At 43.5% G+C, this 16,603-nt stretch overlaps 1 protein-coding gene across 19 annotated transcripts in view; it reads right to left on the bottom strand.

Moving 5' to 3' along the window:
- Positions 1 to 16,603, bottom strand: part of LOC101273534 (zinc finger protein 227) — a 99,942-nt gene that overhangs the window by 61,203 nt on the left and 22,136 nt on the right. For 7 of the 19 annotated variants that reach the window (XM_049703873.1, XM_049703879.1, XM_049703878.1 and 4 more), the window contains one exon: positions 15,074 to 15,200. The exons of 5 other annotated variants lie outside the window; for them this stretch is intronic. In XM_049703873.1, the coding sequence (XP_049559830.1) occupies positions 15,074 to 15,200 (127 nt within the window). Of the gene's footprint in view, positions 1 to 1,851; positions 1,923 to 2,499; positions 6,202 to 6,236; positions 6,312 to 9,665; positions 12,254 to 14,388; positions 14,485 to 15,073; positions 15,201 to 16,603 lie in introns of those variants that run through there. 7 more of the 19 variants (XM_033430789.2, XM_033430791.2, XM_033430792.2 and 4 more) reach the window with 5 other exon arrangements.

Genomic DNA, 16,603 nt, shown 5'->3' with positions numbered 1-16,603 from the left:
ATGAGCAATACAGTATTATTAACTAGAGTCATAATGATGTACATTATATTTCCATGATTTATTTACTCTATACTTGCAAATTTGAACCTTTTAACCACTTTCATCCATTTCACCCACCCCCGCCACACCCTGTCTCTGGCAACCACCAATCTGTTCTCTGTATCTGTGAGCTGGGTATAAAATTGGACTTTAAACTGAGGGGGAAACCAGTTATGAAGACTTCCAATGAAAAACAGAACAAAATACAGGACGTGGATTATATAACAGTATGTTACCTAATATGCTATCTGGCATTATCTACTGTTACCTATTAACTATGATTAGAAATAACTTAATAGAGATCTGATATATAAACACTATTCTCTAGTATGATATCTAGTATAGGGGCTTCCCTGGTGGCGCAGTGGTTTAAGAATCCACCTGCCAACGCAGGGGACACGGGTTTGAGCCCTGGTCCGGGAAGATCCCATATGCCACGGAGCAACTTAGCCCGTGTGCTACAACTACTGAGCCTGCACTCTAGAGCCTGAGAGCTACAACTACTGAACCCGCGTGCTGCAACTACTGAAGCCGCGTGCCTAGAGCCCATGCTCTGCAACAAGAGAAGCCACCGCAGTGAGAAGCCCGCGCACTGCAACAAAGAGTAGCCCCCGCTTGATGCAACTAAAGAAAGCCCACTTGCAGCAACAAAGACCCAACGCAGCCAAAAATAAATAAATTAATTAATTAAAAAATATATTTAGTATAATAGTCTAATATTACCAAGTATGTGATGCTAAAATCCTATAGTCAGCCTTTCCTAAATCCCTCTTACCAAGACACCTCCTGATTACTCATGGTATGTGGGCTTCCTTCATGCAGAAAGCTAAGATGAGCTGTCACTGAATATAGGTACATTCCTGATGGAGGAACAGAGTAGATAGGCAAAATGTAAACAATTGGTGAATTTAGGTAACAAGTATAGGAGAGTTCCTTATACTACTTTTGCAACTTTGCTATAGGTTTAAAATTATATAAAAATAAAACTTTCTTAAAAATCAGGAAACAGTCACAGGAATAACAATAATAATGAAAATAGTAAGACTGATCATTAAATTACATGGAAGTTCATTAGTTTATTCTTTCTTGTCAGTTTTGGAAATCTCCATACTTAAAACACATAAGGGAAAAATCACTGAGAAAGGTAGGATAAAATAAAATCTGTAAAATGTTTATAAACAAATACACAAAAAGAATCACTAAACAGAAATGCATTAGAAGCTTAACTGTTGCTATCTTTACACCCTGGATTAATAAGTAATTAAACAATTTTTTTCTCTCAAATTTCTTTAATTTCTGAATGTTCCACAATGATACAGTTCTATGAGAATAAGAAATATTATTTGTAACAAGTGAAACAAAATAGTTGATATTTTGAAAAACTCATAGAAAAGTCCAAGCCCATTTTATTTGATGTTAAGGTCCCTCACAATCAAGTTCTGACTAAACTGCTTGATTCCACCTAGTTCCTAAAGCTTAAGGAGAATTACATCCAAAAGATTATGAACTCAAGCTCTGGACTCAGACTGCCTGAATTCCAACCCCACCTCAGCCTCTTACTTGGTGGGTGACTATGGGCAAATAACTTTCAGCTCCCTGGGTCTCAATCTCATTTTTCAAAACAGGAAAAGAGCAATATTTCTTCACGGAGCCATGGTGTGACATAATGTATTTATTTGTGTAAAGCCTTCATCACTTAAGTTAACAGTTAAGGATTAATTACTATCAATACTCATGTCCAATTACACATCCTACACATTCTCTGACTGATGTGAAGATCATTGTAAAACAAAACTGTCAAGTCCCACTCACGTGGAGCTTTGCTATCATGTAGCTCAGGGCCACTCCCTCTACCTCCGTGTGGTCCTTTTTGAGAAGTCACGCTGGAGAAAGAAAGAATGCTATGAAGTGCCACGATTGAGTCCCCGTCCCCATAAAAGTTAAAGCTTCCCCTCCCTCCGAGCAATCTAGAAGCAATCCCGAGCAATCCGGAACCTTCCCCTCCAAAAGAGTCAGAAGGGGTCCGGGATTATCCAGCGTCACGCAGAGATAGAGAGAAAGGCAAGTGTCATTGAAGCTGGATTTCTGACCCTAACCCGGGGACCTGACCGCTCCTCGAGAAATTAACACCAAGGAGAGATCATCATTCACTACGTGCCAGGAACTTAAGATTTCTATTTGTACCACCTTTTTCAATTCCCAAAACAATTCTTCTAGGAAGGTCCTAACATTTTAAAGAAAAGCAACGGGAGGCACAGGGAGATTAACTCCCCACGCGAGGAAGTGGAAGCGCGCGTGGAAGGTGTAGGGAGGCGGACTGGGCGAGGTGACAGCCGCGGAAATTCCCAATCCAGGGGATACGCGAGCGTAGCCAGTCCCCTCTTGGGGTTTCGAGAACGCCCCAAATGCACAGAGGCTCCGCCGAGGGGCACGTACACGGCCGCCCTCGCCCCTCCGCACCTGCATTCTCCGCCGAGGATTCTTTTCCCCTAAATCGATTGCCAGGTGGTTGCGCGTCCCAAGCGGAGACACAGGAAGCTCGCAAGGGCCAGCAAGACGCGGAACACACGCACCGGCCCACAGAAAACACACCGGCAACCCGCCCACTCCGGGAACGGAAGTGCCTACGAGTCCACCGGGCTTCTGGACTACACTTCCCAGAATTCGTCAGATCCGCCTTCCTGAGCGGAAGTGCGAGCGACTACACAGTGCCTGGACTACATCTCCCAGAATGCCGAGGAAAACAGTCCAGAGGCTCACTTTCCAGGAAGACTACGGTTCCCAAAATGCCAGAGAGAAAAGATTCCCGCGAAGTCCCAACTTCCGGGGTGGTAAGGCGGATTCCTACACTGAGAGTCTGCATTACGTTTCCGAGTCCTCCAGCGAAAATGTTCCATAAACACGACTTTCTGAAGTCGAAATGCCTGCAATTATGGCAGGAGTATTGTTGGAAAGGGAACAAATGAGGAGATGCAATCTTCAAGAAATTAACAGGGTGCGGGACTTCCTTGGCCGTCCAGTGGCTAGGACTGGACGTTCCCACTCCAGGGCCTTGACAAGGGTTTGATCCCTGGTTGGGAACTAAGATCCCGCATGCCGCAGGGCGCAGCCAAAATTTTTTTTTAAATAAAAAAGAAAGAAGTTAAGGGGGGATGACTGTTTAGGGAACACTAGGTGATTGAAAGTAGTTTGATTTGAATATAATCTGACAATATGAGGCTAAAACTGAGAGGTCAAAGAATAGGCGAGGTAGAATGATTTGGGAGGGACCAGGAGGATCGAAGAAGGTACCAGACCCTGTGGTACCACTGGTTTTTCAGGAAAAATAACTTGAGAGGGCCAAAGTGGAAGCTTGTCCTCATGGAAAAGTGCTCTTCCCTCATTTAAACTTTTCATTGAAGTTATGATCCCTACTTTGGAGGTGAAAACACCAAATTTCAGAGACGTTAAGAAACTGTCTGCTATCTCAAAGCAAGCATAATGAAGGCTGAAGAGCTTGGCATTGGAGTCATTCTGACTCCCAAAGCCAAAATGCTAGAGCACTGGGGAGGATTCTATTGATGGAGGATGTTTTGTACTGAGTTTTTTCCTTTATATTTTCTGGTTAAAATATCTTTATTATAGTGAGCAATTTAAAAACACATATGTTGGGACTTCCGTGGTGGCGCACTGGTTAAGAATCCGCCTGCCAGTGCAGGGGACACAGGTCCGAGCCCTGGTCCCGGAAGATCCCACATGCTACGGAGCAACTAAGCCCGTGCGCCACAACTACTGAAGCCGGTGCGCCTAGAGCCTGTGCTCCACGACAAGAGAAGCCACCGCAATGAGGAGCTTGTGCACCAAAATGAAGAGTAGCCCCCGCTCGTTGCAACTAGAGAAAGCCCGCGCACAGCAACAAAGACCCAACACAGCCAAAGATAAATAAAATAAATTTTAAAAAAATAAAAATAAAAACACATATGTTATTGGAAGCCAATTAAAAATTGTATAAAGCAAAATGGGGGAGGGGGGATGCACCTAGATTCCTTCCCCTTGAAGATAACCAGATTTTTTTTCTCTCTGTAAACATGTCAACACATATGCCTATCAACATACATCTTTGTTTTTTTAAATGAAATCTTGTGTTCTGTATCTATTTTTCTAAACTCGGTATAAGCTAGTCATTTTCTAATGTCAGCCACTGAAAATCTAACTCCTTCCAAAAGATGGCTGTATAATGGTGTGTTGAATGTAATGAGAATTAAAAACAAAATACTCCTGACATCTGAAAGCTGACATGGCACTCACAGGCCAATAGTATTCTCCTTTGGGACATAAATCACAGACTACCATCCTCAAATGAGGTTTCTCTGAGACCACGGTAAAGTGAGACAAAAGAAGACCCCTTCGTAACTTTTAGACAGACAAAAACAAGGTCACTGTGCCACCCACACAATGACAAACATCCTCCTCTTGGCTAAAAGAGTGATGCTATTTCTTTACCACTTAGAGCTTTATCTTTGTTCTAGTCTGCTCTCCCCAAATATAACATTTATTGAGATACTAAATCTTAAAATTGCTTCTGCTTTCTGGCAGCATCCAATCCGGAGTGAACCCTGCGTCCTTAGGCCCTCTCCCAAAACACTTAAATGAAGCCCAAATCCTGTAATAGATTTTTTTCCTGACACCCTCTTACCGTCGTGGCACCTCATGGTTCCCCAAGGTGGGTGTAATCTCTCACCGCAATGAATAAACCCGATTTATCAAACCACTGCTGTGTTCCTGGATGAATTAAATAAGCATTTTGGCACAATCCCTGATAAGTACTAGATTTGCCATTATATAGGAAGCTGCAATGAACACGGTTTTATGTTGTTCTGGGAAAGATACTCAGGTAGAGGAGAGATGCAGGAAGATGCCACAGGAAGGGAGTTATTTATCCTTATCTTTGAGATGGATAGTCTTTACCTCAATGGTTAAAGCAGATGTGCTGTGTGTGTTTGACAGGCCATGAGTCAGGCTGCTTTGGCTCACACAAAGTTCAGGCCGAACCATGTATAAGCTAAAATGACTGCCCCATACCTCGATATGTGAACATTTTCTCCATCAAGACTTTTATTCATACCATTCCATTTAATTCTCAAACCACCGTATTAGGAAGGTAGTGTTAAAAAAGAATGAACAGGCCCGGTACTTCCCTGGTGGTCCAGTGGTTAAGACTCCGTGCTTCCAGTGCAGGGGGCAAGGGTTTGATGTCTGCTGGGGGGAACTAAGATCCCGCATGCCCGGAGGCGGCTAAAAAAAAAAAAAAAAAAAGGCCCAAAATGGAGTCATTTGCTACACCCCGCCCCATGACAGCAAACCAAGACTTAACTGCAGTTTCCACCTTACATAGAAATATAATGTTAATCAACCAGGCTGGTATTTTCTGGCCAGCACTAACGAGGTAATCTATCACAAAGCCCATTTCCATCCCCCAGAGAAGAGGCAATCTTCACGATAAAGCCCTTGCCATTCCATTCCCCACAAAAAGAGATCTTGACCTAAAAATAATCCTTTCTTTTCTTTTACTAATAATTCCTTTGCCCTACTTTTCTGCCTAAAACAAAACAAAAAAAACTTTCCATTTTGTACAACCCTTATATTTACTAGATGGGATGCTGCTCAATTCACCAACTGTTGCATAAAGCCAATTAAATCTTCAAATTTACACAGCTGAATTTTGTTTGATTTTGCCTTTTTTGTTTTGTTATTGGCCCCGCCATGTGGCTTGTGGGATCTTACCTCGCCCACCAGGGATTGAACCCGGCCCTCGGCAGTGAAAGCTCGGAGTCCTAACCACTGGACCTTCGGAATATTCCCTGAATTTTGTTTTTTAAGAGTAGTAATGTCATCCCAATTTTACAAGAAACCATCAGAGACAGAAATTTAAGTAATTCATCCAATGTTCTACTGCGGGAAATGACAGAGCAGGGTATTAGGTGCACGGCCTAGGGGATGGGTCCTCAAGGCGAGAGCCCTAGTGCCCCTCCAACCAGGCCAGGAACGATCCCATCCCCCGCACCAAACGCAGAGGACTCCGCCCAAAGGAACAACCGCCCACGCCCCAGCCCTCAAACCATTGCTCTCTGAAGCAGCTCTTTCCCCCAAATTGATGGCTGGGTTGGACAGGTTCCCAGGGAAATTCCCACGGGTCGCAAAACGAGGAAGCAACTCACCAGCGCGAGGGAAGAGAGGGAGACTACCTGACCGCCCAGAGCTGCAGGGCCTGAAACCCCGCCCCCAGGCTGCGCTGGGGACACACTTCCCACAATTCCCCTGTCCCAGCGGCGCCTGTGCGGAAGCGTCTGAGTCTCTACGGAACTTGTAAACTACACTTCCCAGAAAGCCAGAGGAGAACACAGCCCGAGTTCCCACCCTCTTCCGCCGGAAGTACTTCAGCCACTTCGGAGCTGTTGGACTACAGTTCACACAAATCCCTTGGGGACAAAGTTCATATTGCCGAGTTCCTGGGCAGTAAGGTGGTTTCGTACTGGGGCTAGTGTTACCTTAACCTGAATCCGTGAGCGAAAACTATTGTATGTTGTTTAAACTGCTGTTCGTTTTGTCTCTGTTAGAACAGCAAACCTAGATAATATCATTGGAAAGTTTAGTTCAAACTCCAGTGGTGAACTCCAGATCCTCTGAAGAATGCACAAGATGAAGGCTCAAAAAGCTGCGCATTTGGAGATCTACACAGCAGAACTGTTGATAAAATATTTTAATTTAAAACTGTATTACAAGGAGTTCCTTGGTGGGCTAGTGGTTAGAATTCTGTCCTTTCACTGCTGTGGCTGGGGTTCAATCCCTGGTCGAGGAACAGAGATCCCGCAAGCCATGCGGCGTGGCAAAAACAAAACAAAACAGAAAAACTGTATTACAACCTTCATGGGCCCAAGAGAGGTAGAGTAATTTGATTGATTCTTTATTGTGTCTCCTACATGAGTCTGAGTCACCCAAAATCAGTGAGCTCCATTCTGGCAGTGCACTGTCAGGCCATGGCCTGCAACATTTGGTTGCAACAATTCATTTACAATAGTCTTTTTCAAATCTATTGACAAAAGTCACGGAAAAAATCATTTCAATTTGAATGGGGGCCACCCCAACAGCAGGCCCATGTAAAAAGACCATCCAACAAGCGATGCCACATCTGCCTGGTGACCCCTTGGTGGGATGGTGGAAGTCCTAGCAACTGTCTTGTGCCCCTTGGAGTCTTTGGACCACACATGATAGCCAACAACTCCCCATGTGTTTCGGGTACAAACTACCCTCAGCGGCTGAGGTAGATTTCTCTTAAAAGACAAATCTTAGTGCTGATTGGGCCCTACTTGAGAAAAAAGCCATCATAGGCCCTGAGCCCATGACCCTTAAGTGCAACTGCCTATTTTACCATAGGTTATGGAAACAACACCCCACAGACTTGGAACAGGCAGTGAAGCCTCCTTATTAAAAGGAAATGGTATCTACAGGATACGGCTTGAACCCTCAGGCATATCCAAACTACAGGCGAATGAGGCTTTTCCCACCCTCTGTCCTTTGCCCAAGTCCACAAATCCAGGAGGGATTGGCCCCTCCTGGCCACATTGGCCATCCGTGGGGCCTCTTGGGATAAACCAAGTCCCAGTGGAAAGGGAGTCCATTTATTTCAGTCAGCAGCACCACATCATTCGTGATGAGCCCAATGGAGAGATACCACTTTCCATCCCACGACTGGGACATCCCGAATAAAGGATGAGAAAATTCACAGAGCTAATTGTAGTCACTTTGACACTGGAGGACACCATCAAAAAATTATGTCATTTTTTTCATATTTTTACAGACTCCTAGACTGATTCAGTTGATGGGCTCGAAATAGATTTCACATTCAGGCTTATCCCCTATGACAGGGCCTTCCACATTGGCAATATATTACCTCTCAGACCTCATGTATTACAATGAAAATTTCGCATCTCAGCTCCTACCCTGACTCCCAGAGGTGGCTCATTTAAATGTCGTATCTGTCCCATTTACTCCCATATCTCAAATAAGCTCAAGTATTACCCTCATCTTGGGCCCCAGATGCTTATATTTGGGGCCAAAATTCATGGCATCTCCATGTCACTGGCCCTAACCCAAACCCTACCCTCCCAACGTGATTATTGGTGGCACAGCCCATGAAGGTCTATACCAAAGGGTGAATGACCATTCTCTCACCATCAAATTGATTTTATTGGGCCATTGTGCCAATGTGCTGACACAAACCATTTTGTCCTCACAATGACTGATACATAAACAGGTCTACTCTTGGCTTATCCTTTCCAGGGTGCTAACCTCACCACTACAGCCCTCATTAGAACTTGGTTTCCTCTGGGCCCCCAGATATCATGGACTCTGATCAGGATACACACTTTAGTGCTCATTCAGTTCAGGCACAGACCTTACAAGAAAGCAACACTTGCAACTTTCATTTGTCTTATCATCTACAGATAAACAATGATCTACTGAAGGATGCCCTATTAAAATTACAAAATGGATAGTGGCTTCCAAATGGCTCTTTTACACACTGCCTTATTTACCCTGAACTTTCAACCTGTAGGTCCCAAGACAGTCTGTCAAAAATGCAATTAAGGGACCCATCCCCTCCTCTTTCTAGTCTCTCTAAAATACCCAGACAGAACTCCCTTTCCCAATTAATGACACCTCTCCACTCACCTAATCTAAGAGGAGAACTGAAAAGATTCTGGCACAGTGTGTGCCAGATTGGCACTCAGTTCTAAGGCAGGTAATAGAATGAGACCCATTGAGAAGTGAGGACCCATGACCCCCCCCCCAAAAGGCTATTCTATAGGCTACAATAAAGCTCTCTGCCAAACCTTCTATCTTTCCCCAACAGAGTTTTTAAAAATTATTTATTTATTTATTTGGTTGTGTCGGGTCTTAGTTGCAGCTCGCAGGCTCCTTACTGGCAGCTCGCCGGCTTCATAGTTGTGGCATGTGGGCTCCTTAGTTGCTGCTTGAGTGCTCCTTAGTTGTAGCTCGCCAGCTCCTTAGTTGTGGCATGTGAACTCTTAGAGCCCACGAGCCACAACTAGTGAGCCCGCAAGCCACAGCTACTGAAGCCCGCGCGACTAGAACCTATGCTCTGCAACAAGAGACACCACTGCAATGAGAAGCCTGCGCAACGCAATGAAGACCCAATACAGTGAAAAATAAATAAATAAAATAAAGTTATGAAAAAAAAAAAGAGTAGAAAGCCAGGGCTGGTGGAACTGTTAAATGTCTTGATTGTGATGATGTAATATGATAGTAAGCATTTGCCAAAACACAGAATGATCCACCAGTCGATTTTACTGTATATAAATTATTCCTTAATAATAAAAGAAGAACATGAGCATATAGGATCTTCATAGATGCCTTTTATCTCACTGAAGAATTTTTATCATGGATACTGAGTTCTGTCAATTGCCTTCTGTGAACCTAGGATGATCATATATTTGATGAAAAGAATCCAGACATAAAGAGTACATACCAAACACACAGGAAGCTCAAGAACAGACAGGCCTAATTAATACACGGTATAAAAATCATAATACTTTTTGCCCCTGGAGGTGGGAATGACAAGAATAGTACACAAGGCAACACTCTGGTTTAATAGAAATATGGTATATATTGATCTCGGTGATGATTACACAAGTAGATACATTTGTCAAAATTCATGAAGATGTAGACTTATTTATGCATGTGGCTGCATGCGAATCACATCTCCAAAAAGAACTGTTAGCATAGAAAAGTGCTGGCCACAACCTGGTGAACTGACTTCTGGACCCACTAATGGGTTACAACCTTGAGCTTGATAAGCACTAGTTCACAGGACCTGCAGGGTTGGGGAAATGAGCCCAAGTGTCTTATTTAATCCTCCAAGCCTTGGAGAATTCCTCCTTCTACAATTTTATAGAAATTTTTAGAGAGGAACTGAAAGAAAATTTCAAAAGTGACTGTTCTCCCTTTTACTCATTTAACATTACTGGACACCTGCAGTGTGTTCGGCGCTGAAGAGACAGAGTGGACTTGGCCGTCAACAAAGTCCCAGCCCTCCGAGAGCTTCTATTCTGGTGGAAGAGATTTGGGCATTTCCATCTTAGTACTTTTGGTTACCTTCAGCTCAGACTCATCCCTCTTAAGCCTCTCTTCTCTGTCATACCTGCTAAATGTCAAGGCTCTGAATGAAGTTCTTATGTCTCCACGCTTATGAGGCTTCTCTGCCATGTGGTCGCCCAACCACACAGACATGTCGAGCTCTGGCAGAAATACTCTTTTATCAAACAGGTGTTTTGTCTTCTATGGCAGGACTATTTCAGCACCCATTTGAGGTATTAAACCATGTAATTTTATAGAGCTTCTTTGCTGTACGTATTCTCTGATGAGGGACAGTCCTTGTCACCCTCATCCCCAGCATGGACTCGCTGATGAATTATAAGACTTGAGCTCCAACTGAAGCCTTTCCCACACTCCTCACATTTGTATGGTTTTTCCCCTGTGTGGACTCTCTGATGGGCTTGAAGGTATGAGCTCCAACTGAAGACCTTACCACATTCCTCACACTTATATGGTTTCTCTCCAGTGTGGACCCTCTGGTGGGCTTGAAGGTATGATCTCTGTCTGAAGCGCTTACTGCACACATCGCATCGGTATGGCTTCTCTCCTGTGTGGACTCCACGGTGAGCCAGAAAATTTGAGGCCCGACAGAAGCCCTTCCCACACTCCTCACACTGGTAGGGTTTCTCTCCAGTGTGACACCTCTGATGGGCCTGAAGCTGTGAGCCCACACTGAAGCCTTTCCCACACTCTGCACACTGGTATGGTTTCTCTCCGGTATGGACTCTTTGATGCACTTGAAGGCTTGAGAACTGACTGAAGGCCTTCCCGCACTTCTCACATTTATAGGGTTTCTCTCCCGTGTGGATTCGACAATGAACGTTAAGATCTGAACTCCGGCTGAAGCCCTTCCCACATGTACCACATTTGTATGGTTTTTCTCCAGTGTGGCCTCTTTGATGGGCCAGAAGATTTGAGGCCTGACTGAAACCTTTCCCACACTCCTCGCACTTATAGGGTTTTTCTCCTGTATGGACTCTAAAATGAATGTTAAAATCTGAGCTACGACTAAAGCCCTTTCCACATGCATCGCACTGATATGGTTTCTCACCACTATGGCCTCTCTGATGGTCCAGAAGGTTTGAGGCCCGACAGAAGCCCTTGCCACATTCCTCACATTTGTATGGTTTCTCTCCCGTGTGGCTTATCTGATGGGCTTGGAGGTGGGAACCCACACTGAAGCCTTTCCCACACTCCTCACACTTAAAGGGTTTCTCGCCTGTGTGGATCCTACAGTGGATGTTCAGGTGTGAGCTGTAACTAAAGCCCTTGCCACATGCCTCACATTTGTAGGGTTTCTCCCCAGTGTGGATTCGCTGATGAGCCTGTAGGCGTGAACGCCAACTGAAGCCCTTCCCACACTCTTCACATTTATAAGGTTTCTTTCCTGTGTGGGCTCTCTGATGGATGTGAAGATAGGAGCGCTGACTGAAGCCCAGTCCACACTCCTCACATTTATAGGGTTTCTCCAATGTGTGGGCTATGGGAGGAGCTTGACAATGTGAGCTTTTCCCGACGTTCCTCCCACACTCCTCAAATCTGTGTGGATCCTCTCCAGTGGGGACCCTCTGATGATGACGAAGATATGACCTCTGACTGAAACTCTTACACGACATATCATATTTGTTCAATCTTGTTCTACTGTGGACTCTCTGATGGGCTTGAAGACTTGAAAGCCGACGGAAGGCGTTTTCACATTTTTCACACTTGTAGGGCTTCTCTCCTACGTGGGCTGTCTGGTTCATTTGAAGGTGAGAGTCCCGAATGAAACCTTTCTCACACTCCACCCCTTTGTAGGGTTTTTCTGCAGCGTGGTCTCTGTGGTGAACTTGAAGATGTGAAGTCTGATTGAAGTCTTTACCAAACTCCTCATCTTTACTGAGTGTGCCACCTTGTTTTTCCATCTGAGAGCCAGTTCCTTGAATATTTCCCATGGAATCTTGACACCTGGTTAATTCCTTTGTAACCTGTTGCCATATTTGTGAGCAGAAAAGCTCTTCATGTGGCAGATACCTTAATCCAACTTCCCGAAGAGTCTCCATGCCATTTAGATTCTTGTCTCCTAAATGGATAAATAGAATTTAGAGATGGGGTATGTGAATGCTTTGCTCAGAGATGTCAAGGTTATAAACTTAGGCCCACACCATAAGGCTTTACTGAACCTCAAAAAGCTTCTGTTTTTCTTTAACATCATGTATCATGTTCTCTGATTTACATGCCTCCAGACACCAAGAGGTGGCCCACCAGGCTGTCATTCATTACACATTAGTGGAATCCATTTAGAATCATAGTAAGTTTCATAGGTGAGATATAAATTAGAAATATGATGGCTACAGAGCAAGAAAAATACCTCCTAGGGAATGTTTACAAAGACAAAGCTGTACCTTACTCACAGCCTTATCTTCTTTGCTGTAGCAGGTGGCTAATAACAGCTTCCACATAATTCTGCCTACTGCATGCACATCTGACCAAAATGTTCAAAATGTCTAGTAAGACCCTTAGACAGATTATCAGAGGATGTCCCCAGGCAATGTTGAAAAACCTCTGCTTTATTTTAATGGAAGTTTACTCCAATGGAAGGAGACTTTGAGGCAATAAATAAGTTGGAAAGATACATGTCTGGGAGAAATACCTTATCACCTAAGGCCCTAAAGTTCAGAATATAAGCAGAGAGTGGTTCTTTGCCTCCTCCTGGGAAATATCCTTACAAATGGGCTGTAAACTTTACTTTCCCTGGCCACAGAGCCAGTTCTTCACAACACTGAAAGGGTTAGCTGGAAAAAAAATCAAAGCCAAGTTTTGGAATTAGTATGTTACTGTAATAACATACATTAGTCTAAAACCTCATAACAGTAAAGTTCCTACAACCACCAGGGGTAAAAAAAAAAAAGTGAAAAATTAGAAGTTTATCTTTTACAATACAGCAAAAACTTGCGAGGAGGAAATAAATAGGGCATAATACAGAGTCTCGAAATCAACATTGGACCAGAAGAGTTACGTTCTCCTTGGAACTCTATTCCACCGATCAGCCATATAGCTTGCTACTAATTTCTTTTCAGGTGTCTTTTCAAATAACACCTTATCTGTGAGGCCTCTTTTTTTTTTTTTTTTTTTTGCGATACGCGGGCCTCTCACTGTTGTGGCCTCTCCTGTTGTGGAGCACAGGCTCCGGACGCGCAGGCTCAGCGGCCATGGCTCACGGGCCCAGCCGCTCCACGGCACCTGGGATCCTCCCGGACCGGGGCACGAACCTGTGTCCCCTGCATCGGCAGGCAGACTCTCAACCACTGTGCCACCAGGGAAGCCCCTGTGAGGCATCTTTTACCATACAATATCATATAGTAAATTCTCCCTATCCATTCTACGCACCTGGCAATCTCCATTTGCCTTACCCTGTTTTGTTTTTACACAGCACATATTCCTATCTGACATACTACATACATCCTTGATCTTTTTCATTTTATGTCATCTCCCACTTCAATGCAATACCCATGAGGACAAGCATTTTGTATTATTCACTGGTTTATCACCACTCCCAGAACCCTGTCTGATACAGTCAGTGTTCAATAAGTACATGTTGAATGGATAAATAAATCCCAGTTTGACATCTCTGTGAGAGTTAGAGCCATGTTACAAAAGTAAAAGAGGTTTTTCAAGTAAGTTACCCATAACAGGAAAGAAAGTGGAAACAGCCATGTTGTTGGGAAGCTGAAAGGCCTCACTAGATGCAGGGCTAACCTATGTGGATGTTGCTGATGAGAAATCGTGATGATCACAAAATCAAGGAATTCCCTGGTGGTCCAGTGGTTATGACACCACACTCTCACTGCCAAGGGCCCAGGCTCGAGCCCTGATCAGGGAACTAAGATCTCACAAGCCACATGGTGTGGCCAAAAAAAAAAAAAAAAAATCATGGCAAAAACTGGTGGGCATATGGGATATCATAAGCCACTTTCAATGATGGGATTTTATTCTGAATCAGTAAGAAGCTACAAGAGGTTCTGAGCAGAGAAATGACAAGATTTGAATTTAAAAGAGTCACTCTGAGTGGAGAATTAACTGTGAATGAGCAAAGCAGAAGAGAGAGCATTACAAAGACTGAGGCAGTAATCCACAGTCTAGGTGCTGACTTGGACCAGAGTCACAGCTGTGGAGGCAACAAGAAGCAGGACAGACTCAGGGTCACACGGCTCTCACCCAAGGAGTGACGGCTCTGGGTTGCTATCTTTATCATCCAAAGCTTTTCTTTTCTCTTTAACTGGGATATTACATCTGGTGTGAATGATTGATGCCCTGCAAAAAAGGCAAGGAAAAACATTTAAAATCAATATGTTAGATGCCCAAATTAAGAGAAATTGCGGCTCCCACTGCACTGTCTTCAGGACATCAAAATCAGTGTTTTCCAAACCTTTAATTATGACCCATGGGAGGAAATACATTTTATGCAAAAACCGAGGATAGGTAGACATAAGCATAAATTATGGGAAAACATTATTTTCATCGCACCCTTTTCACCATTTCTCACACTATTCTTGGCAATGGGCCACAGTTTTTACTGCAACATGCAGTTATTGCCAAGGGCTCTGGTATCTTCTACCCTATTTTATTTCGATTCCCTAAAGAGTGTCATGACCTACTAATTGGAGACGACCACAATTTGAAAAGCCAGAAAACATACAGCAGTCACGTGATCAATTAACAGTTCATTTACAAACACACTTTGGCCTGGGGAGAAAGACTAGAAAACGCCATCTCTGAGTCTCATGCTGATTAGAAAACCGGAAACCAGTTCAAGAGCTCCAAAGCCCTGCCCATTCAAGGACATGTAAATAAATACCACAGGGGCTGATGCGATGTTCAGTCCCAGAGTACCCTTCCTCACCCACTGAGACCAGGTTCTGGAAGTTCTCCAGCATCACTTCCTGGTACAGCTTCTTCTGGGCAGAGTCCAGCAGCCCCAGCTCCTCCTCCGTGAAGACCACGGCCACGTCCTTGAAGGTCACCGCCTCCTAAGACATCAAACACACTCCATCTGAACCTTGCAATGCAGGTCACCTGCTGAAAGGGCGGCACTGAGGAAAGTGGGGACGATGTGTACGAAGTGGTTCCAGATTCTGAGAGACCAGAGTCAATTTTGCCATAACACAAACATTCCCCATAACTCATTTATGCTTTAGATTTTCTTCTTTTCACAATAAATGCGGAGAAGAATAAATTTTTACATAGATTTTTGCTTCCCATCCAATTATTTTCTTAGGATAAGTTCCAAAGAGTGAAAACTGCAATGTCAAAGAATAGGCAGCTTCAAAATAATTATGTACAACAGCAGATTTTCTTTTCAACTTTTCCCCTATTTTATCCTCCTCCAAGAGTATATAAGTATCCCTGATTCTCTAAACCATATACATTGAATATAACCATATTTTTAAATCCTAGGCAATTTTATCAGTAAAAAACAACTTATTTGGATTATCTGTACTTATTTGATAATTAATAAGCTCATCATATTTTCACATATTTACTAGCTATCTTCATTTTTTTCTTCAGAACCTTGCCTGTTAATGTTCTTTGCTCATACTCCAATTGGGGTTTTATCTTAGGATTCTGTAAAATTCCTATTAGAGATTTTAAGCTTTTTTTTTTAGGGTGTGTATTATAAATATTTTTACCCACATTCTTCTATTGTTCTTGTACAGCTTTGGGTACAGCATGCTTTCTCATCCTTGGCACTCCTGACATTTGAGGACAGATGACTCTTTGTTGGGGGTGGGGCAGGGGGCTGCTGAGTTCACTGTAGGATGTTTAGCAGCATCCCTGGCTTCTACACACTAGATATCAGTAGCACTCCCAAGCTGTGACACTAAAAATGTTTCCAGATGTTACCTGAGGGTAATTAAGAATCACTCGTATACAGCATTGTTTTAATTTTTCGTACAAAGACTGTGTTCAGTGCCAGAGCCCTGCACATCCAGTGCCTTATATGAGCAACAGAGGTCATGGAGAAGAAGGGGCCACCAAGAATGATCTATGGTAGGGACAGTATCATCTATGGAGTCTTCCACCCACCAGGACAACTAGGCACCCCACAGAATAGGCTAAGTCCCAGGTGGAGAATTCTTTTCCCTTGTCTCACTCTCTTTATCCAAGTAAAAATCCTAGGAGTCTTTTTTGGATCAGTTGGATCTTTGGTTTCCTATGTGAACTTGAGCAGTTTTCTGAAATTCTACAATCCTGTTTCTTTGTCATTAAAATTCAGAGGAGACCAAGTTCGGCCTCATAAGGCTGGTCTGAGACTAAATGGAGTTAAGAAATGAAAAGTCTCTGTACAGGTCTTTTTGTACTTTTAAAATTAAGTACATTAGTACTTTGAAAAAATTCATTAATATGTGAATAAAAAGTATAAATCAATAAA

Source organism: Orcinus orca, chromosome 20, assembly GCF_937001465.1.
Source record: "Orcinus orca chromosome 20, mOrcOrc1.1, whole genome shotgun sequence".
In the NCBI taxonomy this organism is placed as follows: domain Eukaryota; kingdom Metazoa; phylum Chordata; class Mammalia; order Artiodactyla; family Delphinidae; genus Orcinus; species Orcinus orca.
This window is presented reverse-complemented; position numbering and strand designations above follow the sequence as displayed.